General features: G+C 39.8%; 1 protein-coding gene across 1 annotated transcript; it reads left to right on the forward strand.

Moving 5' to 3' along the window:
- Positions 1-472: 472 nt before the first annotated feature.
- LOC148044410 (uncharacterized) lies at positions 473-5074 on the forward strand. Its single transcript, XM_087721693.1, has 2 exons — positions 473-630; positions 3583-5074. The coding sequence occupies exons 1-2, from the start codon at positions 582-584 to the stop codon at positions 4668-4670; spliced, it is 1137 nt and encodes a 378-aa protein (XP_087577819.1). The 5' UTR covers positions 473-581; the 3' UTR covers positions 4671-5074.
- The last annotated feature ends 13113 nt before the right edge of the window (positions 5075-18187 follow it).

An 18187-nucleotide genomic window follows, 5' to 3' on the forward strand; every position in this document is an offset into this window, starting at 1 on the left:
AGAAAACAATCTCAGTCATGAGAGGTTACCCAACATGTTTACTAAGTTCAAGCCTAAAACTACTAGGCTAAAAAGTTAACAAGGCAGCAGGAGTACCCTCAAGCCATCATCCAGCCCCAGGATTTATCATACTCTTAGACCCCTATGCCATCATCCAGCAGGTCCATCTGGGGCAGTACAACTTCATCCAAAGCCAAAAGTGGTAAACCTCCAGATACAAAGGAGTCTCCTACCCATAGTCACTCCATTTTATCAGGATTTGTTTGAACCTGTTGTCCAAGTTCCCACAGACTCCAAGCATCCTGAAAGGACATTCACTGCATCACTTACTTTGATGTTTACTTTTCTTGTTTATTATTAAACAAGAAAATCCCTGATATTATACAGTCATTCAGCGTATGTGTTTACGTGCCCCTCTCTTTGTGTGCATCTTTTGTTCATAAAAATATCTTTTGTGGTTGATAGCATGAGAAATTACTTTGGGTGGAAACATGGCAATATAGCATCACACTTTATAACAGGAGCAGTGTCAGAGCCCTCTCACAAGTGAAACAGGTACTGAAAAGAACTCCAACAGAATTATGGAACCATGGAGGTATTTTTGGAAACTTGTCCTTTTCATTTTGCTGGGTAAGTCAAGACTTTCTTAAGATTAAAAAAATTATCTCACAAAGTTTAATATGTAATTTGAAGTAGGCAGTTTAGTAGATTTAGAAGCTCTTTTAGTCTTCTTTTGGGTGTCCACCTATTCTTTCTCTTCTAATGTTAAATCTAATTTTTCTTGTATGTAAGAGTTGTAGGGTTGGCGACTCATTTTTACTTTTTTATTATGAAAATTATACACAGATGTCGTAGTCTTTCATGGTATCAGAAAAACATCTCAAGCAGAATTATAAAATAACTGTATCTGCCTTTTTTATTTGAGTTTTGCCTTTTTTTAGTCTTAATTTTTTAAATTTTTAGTTCTCTAGAAAAATAGGAATAGATAACAAATACACTCAACTCATATTTTTTTACTGGTAAAAGTTTACTATATGTTTACATCATATTTAACTTTTAAAATGAGTGTTGATGACTTTTTTGAGTAATGTCAAGAATCTCATTGCTTACATTAGCAAAGAAAATATTTCTTAAGACAGAATTAAAAAACAGAATATAGCGCTATGTTCTTGAATTTGATCACAGTGCAGTTTCTGTAGTTCTAGTATTAGGGCTGTGCAACCATTTAGAGGGGAGCTTTGTGAGGTGAGTAAAACAACTGTCCAAATGGTTTGCACAGCTCTAACAGTCTGAGATTATTATTCCATTCACAATGAAATAAATATATTAAAGAAGCTTGAGGAATTCAGTTTAGTAGTATCTATAGTCTTTTTCTTAAAGACTTGCCTGTTCAAAAACCAACTTGTAGTATTTTAACATAAGCCTTGATGCCTACAACAGTTAGAACAATTAATCAGTGAAACAATTTGCCTCCAGAAGTTGTGAATGCACCAACACTGGAAGTTTTAAAGAAGATGTTGGACAATCACTTGTCTGAAATGGTATAGGGTTTCCTGCCTGAGCAGGGGGTTGCACTAGAACACCTCCAAGGTCCGTTCCAATCCCGGGATAACTGGGCAGGGAAAATGAAAGTTTTTTTGTTTTCAGCTTTTGCATCTGCTCCAGAAACTTCAGTTGACAGAAATATGTAGGCTGCCAATTACATTTAAAGGTCTACATGACCAAAGTTGAGTCTATTTGAGTGAACACTTTTTTCTATATGACCCTCCTGTCATTTGATTTTTTTTTGGCCTTCCTTTCCTGATGGCAAATTGAGATGTATTCATTCATTCATTCATTCATTCATTCATTCATTCATTCATTCATTCATTCAATCAATAATCCAGCCTTCTTTTTGTTTCCATTTCAGTGAATGAGAATGAAAATTCCCTCCCAGAATTATTAGACAGCTTAATATATTTATCAGCTTTTAAAAATGTCCTATCCTTTTTTAAATAGTTGGTATTAATTTCTAATTTTAATTCTATTTGTCTCATTTGTTTTCACTGTTTTCAATAGATTTTTCTCCTGCCTTTATTACTTTATGTTACTCAAGGCAGCAAACATACCTAATATTTCTTCCTGCTCCTATTTTTTTACAAGAGCAACTCTGTTTTCCCCCACACTATGTTATGTTATTGTGGGGAACATATTATTATAGATAGTCCTCAAGTTATGATAGCAACTGAGGCAGAATTTCCATCGCCAGGAGATGCAATTGTTAAGCGGTGGCAATCCCAGAAAATCCACGTTGCCACTGTTGACGGAAACTCATCTATCATTAGCTAAAATCCACCCCTATTCAAGCCATTTCTGCTTTAATCGCTCTCAGCCCTGAGCCTTGGTAAGAGACTCCAAGTGCCCCCAAATGTGCTGCTTTGGGGCTGCTTACCATACTGTAGCTCAGTGGCTTCTTGATATGCCATGGCTCTGGGACTGCAAGAATTTCCTAAGCTACAGTATAGCATGAAGCCACAACTCCTCCATCCTCACCCAGTCCTGCAGCATGAAACCACAATAGCCCTATGAAGCTGCAGCTAGCACAGCTTAGCCCAACAGCATAGTATGGCATGAAGCCCTAGCCACCTTCACTGCCTTGCCCCCCAAGGCCCTTGCCAACCTCTGTCCTAGCCAACCTTTGCTATCTTCTTGCTCCCACAACAAGGCAGAGGCTGGCCATGCAAGTTCTTCTTCCTGAAATCTCATGAGAAAACTTCCACGTGTCACCTCAGGAAGAAGAAGACCTCATGCAGCTAGCATCCGCGTGGTTGTACTTGGTTGGCAGCAGGAGCAAGAAAATGGCAAAGGTCAACTGAGACAGTGGAGTGCGGGGCAGCAGAATGCAGATGCTCATAATGGCAGAGATGTAGGGAGATAGGCAGGTGGAGGGAATTGAAGTGACTCCATGATTGTGTGGGCAGGCTATCAAGCACCTAGATTTTGATCATACAGCAGTTGCAACTTCAGGGATTAGGCCTAAGTACCATTCATTCAGATACACTGTCACTTTGAAAAATTGCTGAATGAATGGTTGTAACTCAAGGATTATCTTTAGATGCAAGACTGGAGGATTTCATAGAAACAGATTTGGTATCATCAACATACTAATAGTAACTAATTCCACGCCTCCTGATGATCCCTCCCAACTATTCCATGTAGGTACTGAATGGAGCCCTGGGGGGATAAAATATAATGACTTATTTTGTGAGAAATAACCATTTCCTGTTCCCAAATCTCTCAGATAATCAGAATAATATGCTTCTTATATCACAGAAAAATCCAAAAGCAGGCAAGCAACAACTTCTACAAAAACCCTTTCATAAAAGGAACAGAAAATCCTTGTTTAATCCAAAATAAATGAAAAATTTAAAGAAGAAAAATATTTTCTTCAGAGGATAATAGAGAATGCAGGATTGACATCAAATGATTAATAAAAATTAATAAAAGACAATAGGCTAAATGAATTCATGGAAAAATGCTACCACATAATTAATCAATGTAATAATTTAATTAAATATAAGAATTAAAAACTGAATTTCACAGTTTCAGAGCACACGGGAAGTCAAAGGACCTTCACCAGCCCTGAAGCACCAGGAGGCACACAGGACCTGACTGACTCCTCTCCCCCGGAATCAGAGTCAAACACCTCCCTGGAACCTGAAACAAGGCTTCCAAATGGCTGGATATCACCCATGGCTACCACGGAGCTGGTTTCTGAAGTGAGCACATCTGCAACTATGATGGCTGATACCTATGAAATGCTCTCAGGTCAGTTTCACTCCCTGCCTCTCAAGACCAGTACTCCCAATGCAGAAAGTCCCAGCCAAGAGATCACTGTCTTCCAGGCTACCAGCACCCCAGTCGGTGAAAGCAGATCAACAGACAACCTGAGCTTCACTGAGACCAGCAGTGGTCAACCTTTGGCTGAATCCACAGCTCTGAACCCATCGCCCACCCAGGGCTATGCATTCTCAATCCACAGCAACAGCATCCCCATAAGAAAACGCTCTTCTGGCTTCAGACCTACTGACACTTCCACGATCAAAAAAGGATCCACCAGTGCCTACCTTCTTGGCCTCCAAGACACCACAGGGCGAATGTCACACCCGGCTATCACGAAGCTGGTTTCTGAAGTGAGCACAACTGCAGCTATTCTGGCTGACTCCTATGAAATGCTCTCAGGTCAGCTCCATTCCCTGCCTTTTGAGAGCAGCACTCCCAATGCAGAAGGTCCCAGCCAAGAAACCACCTTCTTCCAGGCTACCAGCACCCCAGGTGACATAAGCAGAACAACAGACAGCCTGAGCTTCACTGAGACCAGCAGTGGTCAACCTTCGGCTGAATCCACAGCTCTGAACCCATCGCCCACCCAGGGCTATGCATTCTCAATCCACAGCAACAGCAAACGCTCTTCTGGCTTCAGATCTCCTGGCACTTCCATGGTCAAAGAAAAACCCACCAGCAGTCCCCAAGGCAGCACGGGGCAGATGTCAAACATGGCTACAACAGAGCTGGTTGACACCTATGAAATGCTCTCAGGTCAGCTCCATTCCCTGCCTCTAGAGAGCAGCACTCCCAATGCAGAAGGTCCCAGCCAAGAAACTACCTTCTTCCAGGCTACCAGTGAATAGGAGGAGTGTAGCATAGAAAAGAAAGCAACCTTGTTATGACTGGTTCTTAAGAACATTTATCCACCTTTCCATGATAATGTAACTGATATGTCTCTTTCTATTAAGACAAGAATTCTTTTCTTGAGGATAATTAACAGTAGACAGACAGGGAAGTAACTTAAAGTGTGCTAATTATGAATATTTATCCTTACATCATCTATTACCTATGCATATATATATATATATATATATATATATATATATATATATATATATATATATATATATATATATATATATATATATGTATATATATAATCATTTTCTCCTTTCTGAAATGTTTAACTAAGAGTGTATCCTTTTGTCCCTAGGAATCCATCCTTTATTCCTCTCCAGTGTGTACTATTAAATAAATAATTACTGCAGCAAGTCTTGATAATTGGTTTTTGAGTCCTGCATTTGTTCCACAGAAACTGATGGGATTTACAATCTTCGAATCGAGAACAGTGACAACAGCTGGGGTGTCATTATAGAGAGAGTGTTGTGAGATTTATCCCATGTCCTTTCCCACTGCCACATAAGAGCACTATTAAGATGTGAGTGTAAGACAACAGTCTGTGTCTAAAAAACTGTTTTGGCTAGGGAGTTTTGTTGAATGTATGTGGCCCTTTCCATTCCTATCCTCATCAATCTTTGTCCAAGTTCAAGAACTACAAGTTCAACTGAGCAATGGCCAGAAGTGTCTAGAAAGCAAGAAGGAACTTGGCTTTGGAGGAGTGAATGTGATCTTTCTGTGTCAAAGGACACTGATCCCAAGGCTGTGTTCAAATCCCCCTTTTCCTATTGTCTTATTGAATGAAGTTGCCTAAAGTGATATCAAGCATGGAAGAAAGTATGTAATGGTGCTCAGGCAGACTGTGATAGGTGAATGAATCTTTCCCAAATAAAGAAGTACCATATTTTCACCCATATAACCCGCCCACGCAAATAACCCGCCCACGCGAATAACCCGCGGGTTTTCGGGATCGTGTAAAATATTTTCCGTATACCCCGCCCACGCATATAACCCGCGACGAGTAAGAGAGAAGGGAAACAGCTGAGATGGGGGGGGGGAAGAAACGGAGAAAGAAGCCTGCGCAAGCTGGGGAAGAGGAAAGGAACGGAGGAGAAGGAAACAGCTGAGATCGGGGTGGGGGAAGAAACGGAGAAAGAAGCCTGCGCAAGCTGGGGAAGAGGAAAGGAACGGAGGAGAAGGAAACAGCTGAGATCGGGGTGGGGGAAGAAACGGAGAAAGAAGCCTGCGCAAGCTGGGGAAGAGGAAAGGAACGGAGGAGAAGGAAACAGCTGAGATCGGGGTGGGGGAAGAAACGGAGAAAGAAGCCTGCGCAAGCTGGGGAAGAGGAAAGGAACGGAGGAGAAGGAAACAGCTGAGATCGGGGTGGGGGAAGAAATGGAGAAAGAAGCCTGCGCAAGCTGGGGAAGAGGAAAGGAACGGAGGAGAAGGAAATAGCTGAGATCGGGGTGGGGGAAGAAACGGAGAAAGAAGCCTGCGCAAGCCTCCGATCGTGTAAAATATTTTCCGTATACCCCGCCCACGCATATAACCCGCAGGGGGGGGCGCTGTGCACGTTAAAAACGCATATAACCCGCGGGTTATATGGGTGAAAATACGGTAAATCTGCTGTGGCCCAAAGCTGGACATGGGCTAGTGTCCTCACTTGTGTCTCTGCAAAAGTGAGGGAGTATATGAAAGTGTAAGGGATCGTAAGCAGTTGTTTCTCCCCATTCTGGAGAAAAGCAGGCCAATATAGGTAGTTCTCAACTTATGGCCCAACATTTCTGTTGTTAAGTAAGACATTTGTTAAGTGAGTTTTGCCCCATTTTACAACCTTTCTTGCCATAGTTGTTAAGTGAATCACTGCAGTTGTTGAGTTAGTAACAGTTTTTAAGTGAAATTGGCTTCCCCATCGATTTTGCTTGTCAACGGGTGATGACATGACCTTGTGACACAGCAACAGCCATAAATATGAACCAGTTGCCAAGCATCTGAATTTTGAGCACATGAGCATGGGGCTGCTAAAAAGGTTGTAAGTGGGAAAAATGATCATGTCACTTTTTAAAATGCCATTATAACTTTGAATGGTCACTAATGAACTTTTGTAAGTCAAGGACTACCAGTACATGAATCCAAGGACCACAATAACCAACACAGAAAAGGAGAACAAACAGAAGGTCAGCCAGAAGAACCCTCCAACTCTGGGCAGAGACAGAGATCCTACAGTTAAGTGATCTAAAGGAAAACATTAAGAATCTGTGGAAAGGAGGAAAATGTGTCGTTTGCAGACAAGGAAGTTTTTGCAGGAGGCTTCACAGGGGCTCCTGCTGTGTTCATGAAACACCAGTTGAGCCAATAGTACTTAAGTATATGGAAAAATGGCATGCAACAACCAAGCAAGACAGGACCCACTTTGGAGAAGTTTAGAGAAGAGCAGATTAGAGAGGATCCATACATTTATTTTAACACTCCCACCTAAAGAGAAAGAAAGGCAAGAAAAGGAATTTATTGACTGGTGAAAGAAATAAGCAGGCAAGATGGCCAAAGCAAAGCTAGTAGCTGGAAGGCTAACTGTGAAAAACCTTCACCAGAAGCCAGGGGTGGGTTCAGGCCAGTTCTAACTTCTTCTATAGAAGAGGTTCCACAAATCATCTGTGCTGTTTAGAACCGGTTCCAGCTCCCTCCACCTGCCCGTCTGCACATCATCAAGATGAAGAGCGAGAGGAGGAATTCTGGGAGTTGAAGTCCACAAGTCTTAAAGCTGTCAAGTTTGAACACCCCTGGTTTTTTTTTTTTCTAAAGGGTTATGTTGTGGCCCAAAAGCTGCCGGCAGAGCTGTTCATGGAATCTGACAGCGATGAACACTATGGGACTGCCCTGGAAGCTGAGGAAGACTCTGGGGGATGTTCGGAGTCAGAGCAGGGACTAGAGAGGCCTGTTGGCCACCAGATGGCATCTGAGTCAGGGAGCAGTGAGGAAGAACAGAGGGAGGCACCTTCGGATGGCCCCGATTACGACATGACGTACAATCTTACGTGACATCTTGTGTATGGTGTCGGCAGGCCAAGTCATTGACAGGAGCCCCTCCAGGGCTGCTCCAACCATTGCCACCCCCGAAGAGGCCCTGGGGGGCCATTTCTATGGACTTCTTGACGGACTTGCCTCCGTCTTCTGGATTTACCACTGTGTTCGTAGTGGTAGACATGCTGACGAAGATGGTGCATTTTATTCCATGCTGGGGATTACCGACAGCCCGTGCCACCACCCGCATGTTTATCCAACATGTTTTCAGGCTGCACGCCCTACCTGATAGGGTTGTGTCGGACAGAGGAGTGCAATTTACAGCCCAGTTTTGGAAAGGGCTGATGAAGACCTTGGATTTACAAATCTGCTTGTTCTCGGCGCACCATCCAGAAACCAACGGAGGGACAGAGAAAGTGATTGGGATCTTGGATCACTACCTCCGCTGTTTTGTGAACCAACAGCAAAATGATTGGGCGGACTACTTGGCAGTGGTGGAGTTTGCGTTCAATAACTCACAGCATACATCCACGCAAACGACGCTCTTCTTGGCCAATGTAGGGTATCATCCTCGGTTCTTTTCTCTCACACCAATCGACTCACCGGTCCCCCCAGCTAAGGACTTTCTGTTGGAACTACAGTGGTGCGACAATATCTGGATAAAGCCAAGGAGGACTATAAGAGAGTCGCTGACAGGTCTTGGCATGCGTCGCCGGCGTTGACTGTGGGGGATCGAGTGTGGCTGTCCACTAGACACCTTCCGTCAGACCGGCTAGGCAAGAAGTTAAACCACCGTTACCTTGGCCAGTTCCTTTCGAAGCAGTCATCAATCCGGTCGCCTATCGCCTGACATTGTCACGTTCGATGCGAGTCCATCTGGTCTTTCATCAATCTCTCCTTGTTCCTGAACGGCTGGCTTGTCCTCTTCACCAACCAGATCATCCCCGGCCAGAACCTCGTGAAAATGAGGAGCTGCCCGAGTACGAAGTTGCCAGTATCCGGGATTCCCGATGGCTGAAAGGATGGTTCCAATACCTGATTGAATGGAATGGCTATGGGCCGGAGGATTTTACCTGGGAGGATGCGACCTCCGTGCACGCACCTGCTTTGGTGCAGGCCTTCCATGATCTATTCCCATCTAGGCCACACCCTGAGCATGGGGAAAGGGCCCTGCGGTGAGTGATAGTGTTGTGGCCCAACAGTGGCTGGCTGAGCTGTTGGTGGAATCTGACAGCGATGAACACTATGGTACTGCCTTGGAGGCTGAGGAAGATTCTGTGGGGTGTTCGAAGTCAGAGCAGAGTCTAGAGAGGCCTGTGGTCACCAGATGGCGTCTGAGTCAGGGAGCAGTGAGGGGGAACAGAGGGAGGCTGTCCGTGATGTATGTATGTGTAGGGCTGCGAGGAGGAGGGAGCAGCTTTGGAAAAAGGGTCACAGAAGGAAATAGGAACAGGTGGATACTGATCCCAGAAAGCTTATAGGTGGGGCGACGGGAGGGGAATTTTGCAGGAAACAACAATTTACTGATCCAGCTGTAGAGAAAGATTGGGAGAATTTCGTGAGTTCAAGCCTTGTTTCATAGAGATAGCTTTCTGGGCTCCCAGCCAAGGGGGTTGCTTCTCTCCCTCCTTAGTTGTGGCAGACAGCCAAGTCTGCATCCATATATATTGTAGATGCTTGGGACAGAACAGGTTAGGGGCGCAAGGGCCTTGTAACTTGACAGCTTTAAGACTTGCGTGCTTCAAATGCCAGTTTGTGAGCCAACATTTTGGTTGCTAAGCAAGAGCGTTGTTAAGTGAGTTTCACCACATTTTACAGTTGGCCACACCCACCCAGTCACATGGCTGGCAAGCGACTCCCACCCAGTCACATGGCTGGCAAGTCACTCCCACCCGGTCACATGGCCAGCAAGCCACTCCCACAAAGCAGGCCATACATACAGAAGAGGTTCTAAATTTTTTTTGAAACCCACTTCTGGCAGAAGCCCAGTCCTGTGTATAGGAACAAGCTAACAAGGAGAGAGGAGATCGAATGGGAATCAAAAGAAGAAATACAAAACTCCCAGGTAAAAGTGCATCATGCTCCTAATATATTAATAACAATTAATTATTAATTATTTAGCTAATAAATTAATCTTTAGTAGAAAGAAGGGTTTTAGAGATCTTGCTGATTGCCCCCCCCCCCACAAGTGATAATCATAAGATATCAATAGGATTAAATATGTTTAGGCATAATACAGTGCTGTAGGAATTATGTGTTTAGCAGAGTAATGGCACAGGGGGAAAAACATCTTTGTGTTTAAATGTCTATGGAGATTCTCAGTCATACAGGTTATGGTTGTCCCAAAGGTGCTTTTTCAAGAGGCCTGGACTTTCTTGTTTTCCTTTGAAGATGTTTCACTTCTCTCATTCAAGAAGCTTCTTCAACTCTGACTGGATGGATTCCTCACCATCTATTGAAGAAGCTTCTTGGATGAGAAGTGAAACGTCTTCAAAGAAAAACAAGACATTCAGTTGCCTCTTGAAAAAGCACCTTTGGGATATCTTTGTGTATAGTTGTTTTGGCATGCAAGGCCCTCTAGTGGCATCCTGAGGGGAGAAGTTAAAATAGTTTGTGTCTAAGATGTTTTTCAGTCCTCTTTCTGACTCGTGCAATCTACAAATCCTCAATGAAAGGCAGGTTGGTTGCAACTGTTTTTCTGCAGTCCTAACTATCAGTTGAAGAGCACCAAGGACCCCGCAGTCTAATGTCTAGCCACATTAAATCCAAAATTCAGCTACTTACCACAAGTATATATGTTGCAGGATCCCCAATCACTGGGGTTCATCACCCCTGGATCCCTTGAGGACCAAGTTTTTACCCACCCATGAGAACCTAATCAAATTCAGAAATTAAAACTCAGCATAGACACATAACATCCTACCTATGTCAATTTTAAAATGTTATTTTCCCACATCATGATACCCATGCCAACAACCAGAATTTACAGACAATCAAATTTGCCAGAAAAGACCTTACTGAGGAAGACCATAGGGATTTTTATGAAAGATTAATAAATGTCTCTTAAAAATGTGGCAACTCAGGACTCAGAACCAGCATTTTGTAAACCAGCTCAACCATGGCTTGGGAACAAAGTCAGTGCCCATCTTTGCAGGTGGGAGAATAAGCCTATTAATGAATTCAGGTTTATTGCATAAATAAAGAAAAATAAAATTAGACTAGTTGCATTGTAGTTGTACATGGAGTGAGAGAGGTTCACTAGAGTTCCTCAAGAAGGATCTGGGACTATTACAAGAAGAGGAAGTGGAATGAGATGTAGCATGAGGTGAGGAAGAGGAACAGTTCAGAACCAGGAATGAAATTCTGCATGTGTTCTTTGTGGTAAAGAATGCCCCCAGAACCAGGCCCTTAAAGCGCCCATACCAATAGCTCCAGCTGAAGAATTATTACTATAGGGATGTCCTGGGAGGGCAAATATAAGGCAAATATGACTCCCCTGAGTTATATCTACTGTTCAGGGGGAAATTGATATTAAATTTGGTCTCAGCATGTTAAAGCATTGGTGAAACAGGAGCAGGTTTGTCAGTAATAAGATCTCAAGAGGTCAAAGACATATTCAAGCCCACCTTGAAGGGAGTATTAGCAACTGCATTTTATGGTATGCCCGTTTGGTTGGAGCCAACACTTGTATCGTTAGGTCCATTGGCAGAGAAACACATATTTTTAATTGGTACTGAGAAATCTCGAAACTACCAGTTCAAAACCTTTTGTGGAAATGGAAAACTCAAATAATTGTCATCCTGATGGTAAATTGGAATTATTAATTCTATTTTTTGTTTACTCTTTATTTATTTTTCACATCTGAATTTTTTTTAATTCTCTTACATACCATTTTAAGTATACATTCACATAATGGTTATTCTTCTTTACATTTATCATTCTTATACATTTATTATTTCATTTAATAGGTTATAATATACAGTTTGGGTTGCTTTGTTTACCATCCCTTCCTCCTGTTGTAGCACCACCTTATTTTCCCTTTCTTTTCTCCCTCCCTCCCTTCTCTACTTCCTTCCTCCTCTCCTTCCTCTTCCTTCTTCCCTTCTTCCCTTCCCTTTCTCCTACTCTTCCTCTTCCCCTTCCTACCCTCTCTCCTTCTCTTCCTCTTCCTTCCATCCTCCTCTCCTTACCTCTTTCTTCTTTTCCCCATCTTCCTTTCATTCTCTCCTCCTCTCTCCCTTTCTTTTCTATTATTGTAGGTGTTTCTTTCAGGTCTCAGTTTATGTTTCCTTGGGAAATATAATGATGATATTTCCGCAAACCCAAATATAATTTAATATCATTTCTTATTCCCTTACCTTCGTTAATCTATCCTAACTATATTTCTTCCCCTCTCTTTGTGTCTCGCTCTTGTATATATACATATATTTAATATTTTCTTTTCTGATTTCCCCTTCCTCCCCCCCCTTTTCCATTTAACAGTGCATCATCTGGGTTCTATAGCTTCTCCGTACTTTCTTTTCTAGCTTGCTTTCTCTAGCCAATGATAGAATCTTCCCCATGTCTTGAAGTACTCCTATTCCTCTTTATCCTTTATTTTCATTGTCAACCTATTAATTTCTGCACAATGTAATATCTTTTTTATTATCTCTTCATCTGTTGGTAGCTTATTTAGTTTCCAATTTTGGGCAAATAAGATTCTTGCTGCCATAATTACATGTATAATCAAATAAGTATCCTCTTTCTTAAATTTCTCTGGGATAACACCTAGTAAAATATATCTGGTCTAAATTCTATTTCTTGTTGTAACATTTTCTTTAACCATACTCTTATCTTAGCCCAATATTTCCTTGCTTCTGTAGATGTCCACCACATATGATAATAGGAACAAGCAAGGAATATTGCTTGTTGACACTTCCAACATTTCGCTGATTTATCTCTAAACATCTTTGCTAATTTTTCCGGTGACATGTATCATCTATAAAACATTTTGTATACGTTTTCTTTGTAAGCTGTTGAAATGGTTAATTTATAGTTCCTTTCCCATAGTTGTTGCCACTTTTCTAACTCAATCATGTGACCAAAATTCCTTGCCCAGATTATCATTGTATCTTTAACACTTCTTCTAACCTAGTTCTTAGTAGGTAGCTATATAGTTTCTTAATTATTTTTTTCTTCTGTTCCCATAAGTATCTTATCCAACTCCGAACTTCCTAAGTTAAAACTGAATTCCCTTTTATCTTTTTCATATCTTGATTGTATTTGCAATTGTGAAAAACATCCTATATCAATCCCTTGTTTTTTTAATTCTTGTTTTTGTTTTTGTTCCCCCCTTTCTGTTAAAATATCTTTGTAGCTAATGATATTTTTCATACTACTAATATTTGGATGGTCAATGCTTCAATTGTTGAAAGCCACATTGGTATTTCTAAATAGTGTTTCCCCTTCACTCTTTCCCATATTGTTAACAATCCATTCCTTACATAATGTCTTTGAAAATAGCCTTTTGCCTTACTTTTACTATACAACAAAAAATCATGCCAACCTAGTTGCAAATCATGACCTTCCAATGTCAATAATCTTGTATTACTCAGTAAGATCCGTTCTTTCATCCACGTTAATCCCACTGCTTGATAATATAATTTCCAGTTTGGTAAACCAAATCCACCTCGAACTCTTACATCTTGTAACATTTTTATATTAATTCTTGCTCCCCTCCTTGCCATATATACAGTATTTCCCCACTATTTTATTCATACTTTCAAAATATTTTTTCTCTAATTTTATCAGTATTGTTTGGAATAGGTTTAGCAGTCTTGGTAGTGTATTCATCTTTACTACTGCTATTCTTCCCATCAATGATAGTTGTAAGTTTTTCCATCTTTCCAGATCTATTTCTATTTGTTTTCTCACCCTATAATAGTTATCCTTCTTTAGTGTTACACATCTTGATGTCAATTGAATACCCAAATATTTCACTTTTTTTCACCACCTGTATGTCCAGTTTCCCCATCAACTCTTTTTTCTGTTTTTCTGTCATATTTTTCAGCAGAATTTTTGTTTTATCTTTATTAATCTTCAAGCCCGCTACTTCTCCATATTCTTCTATTATTTCAACTAGTTTTGGCCCTGTTTCTATTGTATCTTCCATAATAAACACCAAATCATCTGCAAAAGCTTGTAATTTGTATTCCTCTTTCTTGACCCTCATTCCTTTTACCTCTTTATTTTGTTGTATTTCTCTATTCAAAATCTCTAGTGTCAGTATAAATAATAATGATGATAGTGGACATCCTTGTCTAATTCCCTTCATGATCTCTATCTTTCCTGTCATCTCACCATTTAACATTACCTTTGCCAATTGGTTATTGTATATTGTTTTGATCATATTTATGAATCCCTCACCAAATCCCACCATTTGAAGTTGCATTATCATAAATTGCGATTTCACATTATCAAAGGCCTTTTGTGCATCCAAAAATAACAATGCCATTTGCTTCTCTGGGTGAACTTCATAGCATTCCAGTGTATTCAATACAGTTCACATATTGCCTCTGATCTGTCTCTTAGGGAGAAATTCATTTTGGCCTGTGTGTATAAATTCATTTAACAGTCTCTTCATTCTTTCGACCATTATTGATGCAAAAATTTTATAGCCCACATTTAGTAGTGTGATAGGTCTATAGTTTTTTACTTGTAGATCTGACTCTTCTTTTGGTAAAAGTGTTATATATGCCTCCGTCCATGTTTCTGGTATCTTTGCCTCCCTTAGTAAGTCATTAAAATGTTCCAACATTACATTGCTTAATACTTCTTATAGTGTTTGGTACAGTTCTGCTGGTAGTCTATCTGTTCCTGGTGTTTTCCCCTTCTTTTGCCTTTTGATGCCTTCTATTACCTGCATCATTGTAATTCTTTCTTCTAGTACCTTCTTAAATTTTTCTGGGATTTTAGTTATTCTGGTTTTCTCTAAGAAATGTCTTATTTTCCCTTCTGGTACCCTCTCATGTTGATACAGCTTGTTGTAAAGTTCTCATTTTTTTTTTCCTCTGAATGTTGTAGGTTCCCTTCTTCATCCACCAATTGGCTTATCAGCTTTTTTTCTCTTTCCTTTTTCAACTTGTAGGCCAACCAATGTCCTGATTTATTTGCATTTTCAAAAAAGTTTTGTTTCGCTGATTTTATTTTGTTTGCCAGAGCTTCATTTTCTATCAGGTTCAGTTTATGTTTTTGCAGTTCCAACATATTTTTTTGTTTTGTGGGTTTTTCTGCAGCTCCGTCTCCAATCTTTTATATTCTAATTCCAACTTCTTTTGATTTTGTCTATTCTGCCATTTCTTTTTCCCTAAGTATGTCATTGTGAGGCCTCTAATATACACTTTACAGGTGTCCCATACATTCTGTAATGATGTGTCTTCCTTTCTATTTTCCTGGAAGAAATATATCAGTTCTTTTTACATATATTGTTGGAAGCTTTTTTCATTCAGTACTCTTGAATTTAAAGTCTATCTCCCTTTTTTGCTCGGTCTCTTACAAGTCATTGTTATTGGATTATGATTAGCCCATATGCTTATGTCTATGTCTATCTTGAATGTTTTGAGTATTAACTCTGTTGACATTCCTATCATATCTATTCTTGACCAAAGTAAGTGTCTGTTTGAGTAGAAAATATATTTTCTTTCTTTCAGGTATCTTGTTCTCCAAACATCTTGCAAATTTAATTTTTCCGCCATCGTGAAAAATGTTTTGGGTAGGGTTTTCCTCGGCTTCTTGTTCATTGTGGATTTATGGTCTATTACATTGTTTACAATTGCATTGAAGTCTCCTAGCATACATATATCTTCAGATTCATATTGTATTATCTTTTTATGTAGTTTCCCCAAAAATTCTTCTTGTTTATCATTTGGAGCATATATTGCCACTAATAATATCTTTCTCAAATTCATCATTATCTCCACCATCAGTATTCTCCCTTCCCCATCTTCAAAAATTATATTTGATTGAATTGTCTTTCTAATGTATAGTGCTACTCCCTTTTTATTTTGGTCGCCAGAGTTATGTATAAGTTACCTAGTTTTACCTGTTCCAAAAATTTCCTGTGTTTCTTTCTAATATGTACTTCCTGTAAGCATATAATGTCCAGTTTCAATTTCTCTATTGAGTATTCTTTTTCTTTTTATTGCTGAGTTTAGTCCATTTATATTTATTGAGATTACTTTTATTTCTTCCTCCATGTCATTGATTTATAGGTTTAGTTGATCTAGTTGTTCTTAGCTCCCTCTACTCCTTTGTCTCTTTGGCCCTTGCTCCTTCTCTTAGCACTTTCTTGTCTTGTTCTTTCTCAATCTTCCCTTGCTTTTTCCCCTTAGCTTTCTGGCATTTGACTCCTCCCTCTTCTCTTACCAGCATTCCCTCCTGTGCTACTATATGTTGTTCATAAAAAAGTTCTACTTTATAGCAGAACTAGTGTATCTAATCTGTACCTTTGTTCTTGCCAGTTTACCAAAATCCCTTCTGGAACCAGCCCTCTAAAACTCACCCCTTTCTTAATCAGATTCTTAGTCAGGAAGAGGTATTTTTTTCTTATTTCTCTGACCTTCCTTGGAATTTGCTTCAATACCACTGTCTCTCTAGACTTGGATTTAATTGTAGTATTTCTTGTTGCTTGCAATATTTCACTTTTTAGAGTTTTTTTAAAAATAAATCTTACATGTACCTCTTTGGGCAGGTTGTTTCTCATTGCATATCTTGTATGTACTCTAAATGTCTTATCCATTCCACCTAAAATATATTCCTTACTCATTTCTGTGACTCTTGAGAGAATTTCTGCAATCTTCTCTGCTAAATTCTTTCCTTTCTCCTCTTGTTCTGAAATCTTAGGTAGAATTCAGAGCGTTCCATTTCCCAAAATATGGTGGATTCATCTTGCTTTTTAACAATTGTTAGCAATCTATAATCCATCTCCTCCACTTTTTTCTCTGTTATTTCTGCTCTTTCTTCCACCTTCTGCAGTCACTGCTCATTTCCCCCCATCATTTCTTTGACTTCTTTCAATTCATCTTCCACCTTGTCCACTTTCTCTTCTACTTTGTTTACTTGCTCCTTAAGATCCTTAAGGTCCGTGTTTATGGCTTGCAACATATTTTTTAACTCCAAGGTATCTTTATCTTGTTGTGTTGGTATACCGGTTAGTTTCTGTGTCGCTGAGCCGGGCAGTATAGCTGTTGCAGATGTATATGATGTTATTTTCTTCATCTTGGTATTTGATTCTGACATTGTTGTGTTTGAGTTATAATCAAATTTTATAATCCAAAGAGTGAATTAATAGATTGATTGTAATCCTGACATCACCACAGCAGCTCAAGCACCAACCTCAAAAAAACCAAACAAAAAACCAATCCCTGTTCTTGGACCCAATCTTCAGGTTCTTGCTACCTTAATCCATTCGCTTTATGATACCAACATATAGTAAAAAAAAGGAAAAAAAATCAAGGAAACAAGAGAAAAAGGGATTGGTGAAAAAGCACTCACCCCAATAGACAAAGAAAAAAGAAAAAAATTAATTCCGCAATAGTAATTCACATTTAATAGCAAAAATACAAAAACAAAAGAGGGAGATGGAGAAAAAAAGGAAAGAAAAAGGATAAAAATTCGCGTAGAAAAAAGGACCAAAGTAGACAAGTGGGAAAAAAGAAACCTTTAGTATGGGTTGTCTGGTTTATCCAAGTTTCCTTTTCCAGTAAAGAAAAAAAATGCACTGTCCAAACGGTATTTTCAGCAATCCGTTATAATGTAGCAAAAGAGTGCAAAACCGTGTTTACACAGCTGGTCTTAATTTCTTCTAGAGAGACTTTATCATCAGTATTGTCAACAAAAAGTCAAGGTCAATTCTTCTTAGCCAGCTTCCTTTTATCTTTTTCAGTCAAATTTGTTCAATCAATTTTTATTTACCACTAAATGGCAATGCAGACAAATAATTTATTGTATTTATCCCTTAAATTTAAATCTTTAAATTCACAGCTTTACTGCAAATCGAAAGCCAATCTCAAGAGACTGTCAAAAGTTACTAAAAAAGAACAAAAGTGCAGAGTGAAAGTCAGGATTCCAATTTGATTTCTAGCCCTTAAACAGTTAAACAATTCTATTGTTCATTTTGATTTACTAATGGTTTTGTCTGTCTGTTCGCTGCTGATCCGTGAGTGGAAGGGCTTTCTAATGCTCATTCCCCCCACTGTCTCCTGCCACTCTTTCTTTAAAAAAAAATCAACCAGAGGTTAAAGTTAATTACATGAATTTGTACTTTCAAGCAATCTTGTTATCTCACCCAGATGAAGCACTTCACTGCTTTCCCAAATTGCTCATCGTGGAAGCTCATAATGGCTGCCTTTCCTGCTTTGGGTCCAGAAGCAATTGCAGGGGTTTGGGGGAGTTGTGGGTTCCATACCCACTTGTGCTTCCCATC

This window comes from Thamnophis sirtalis, unplaced genomic scaffold (genome assembly GCF_051295495.1).
Source record: "Thamnophis sirtalis isolate CommonGarterSnake01/CBP01778 unplaced genomic scaffold, rThaSir2_p1.2 scaffold_8, whole genome shotgun sequence".
Lineage (NCBI taxonomy): Eukaryota > Metazoa > Chordata > Lepidosauria > Squamata > Natricidae > Thamnophis > Thamnophis sirtalis.

Coding starts and splice junctions, on each gene's coding strand:
- LOC148044410 (XM_087721693.1), top strand. CDS start 582: ATGGAACCATGGAGGTATTTTTGGAAACTTGTCCTTTTCATTTTGCTG. Junction 631..3,582: donor TGTCCTTTTCATTTTGCTGG/GTAAGTCAAGAC, acceptor TGAATTTCACAG/TTTCAGAGCACACGGGAAGT.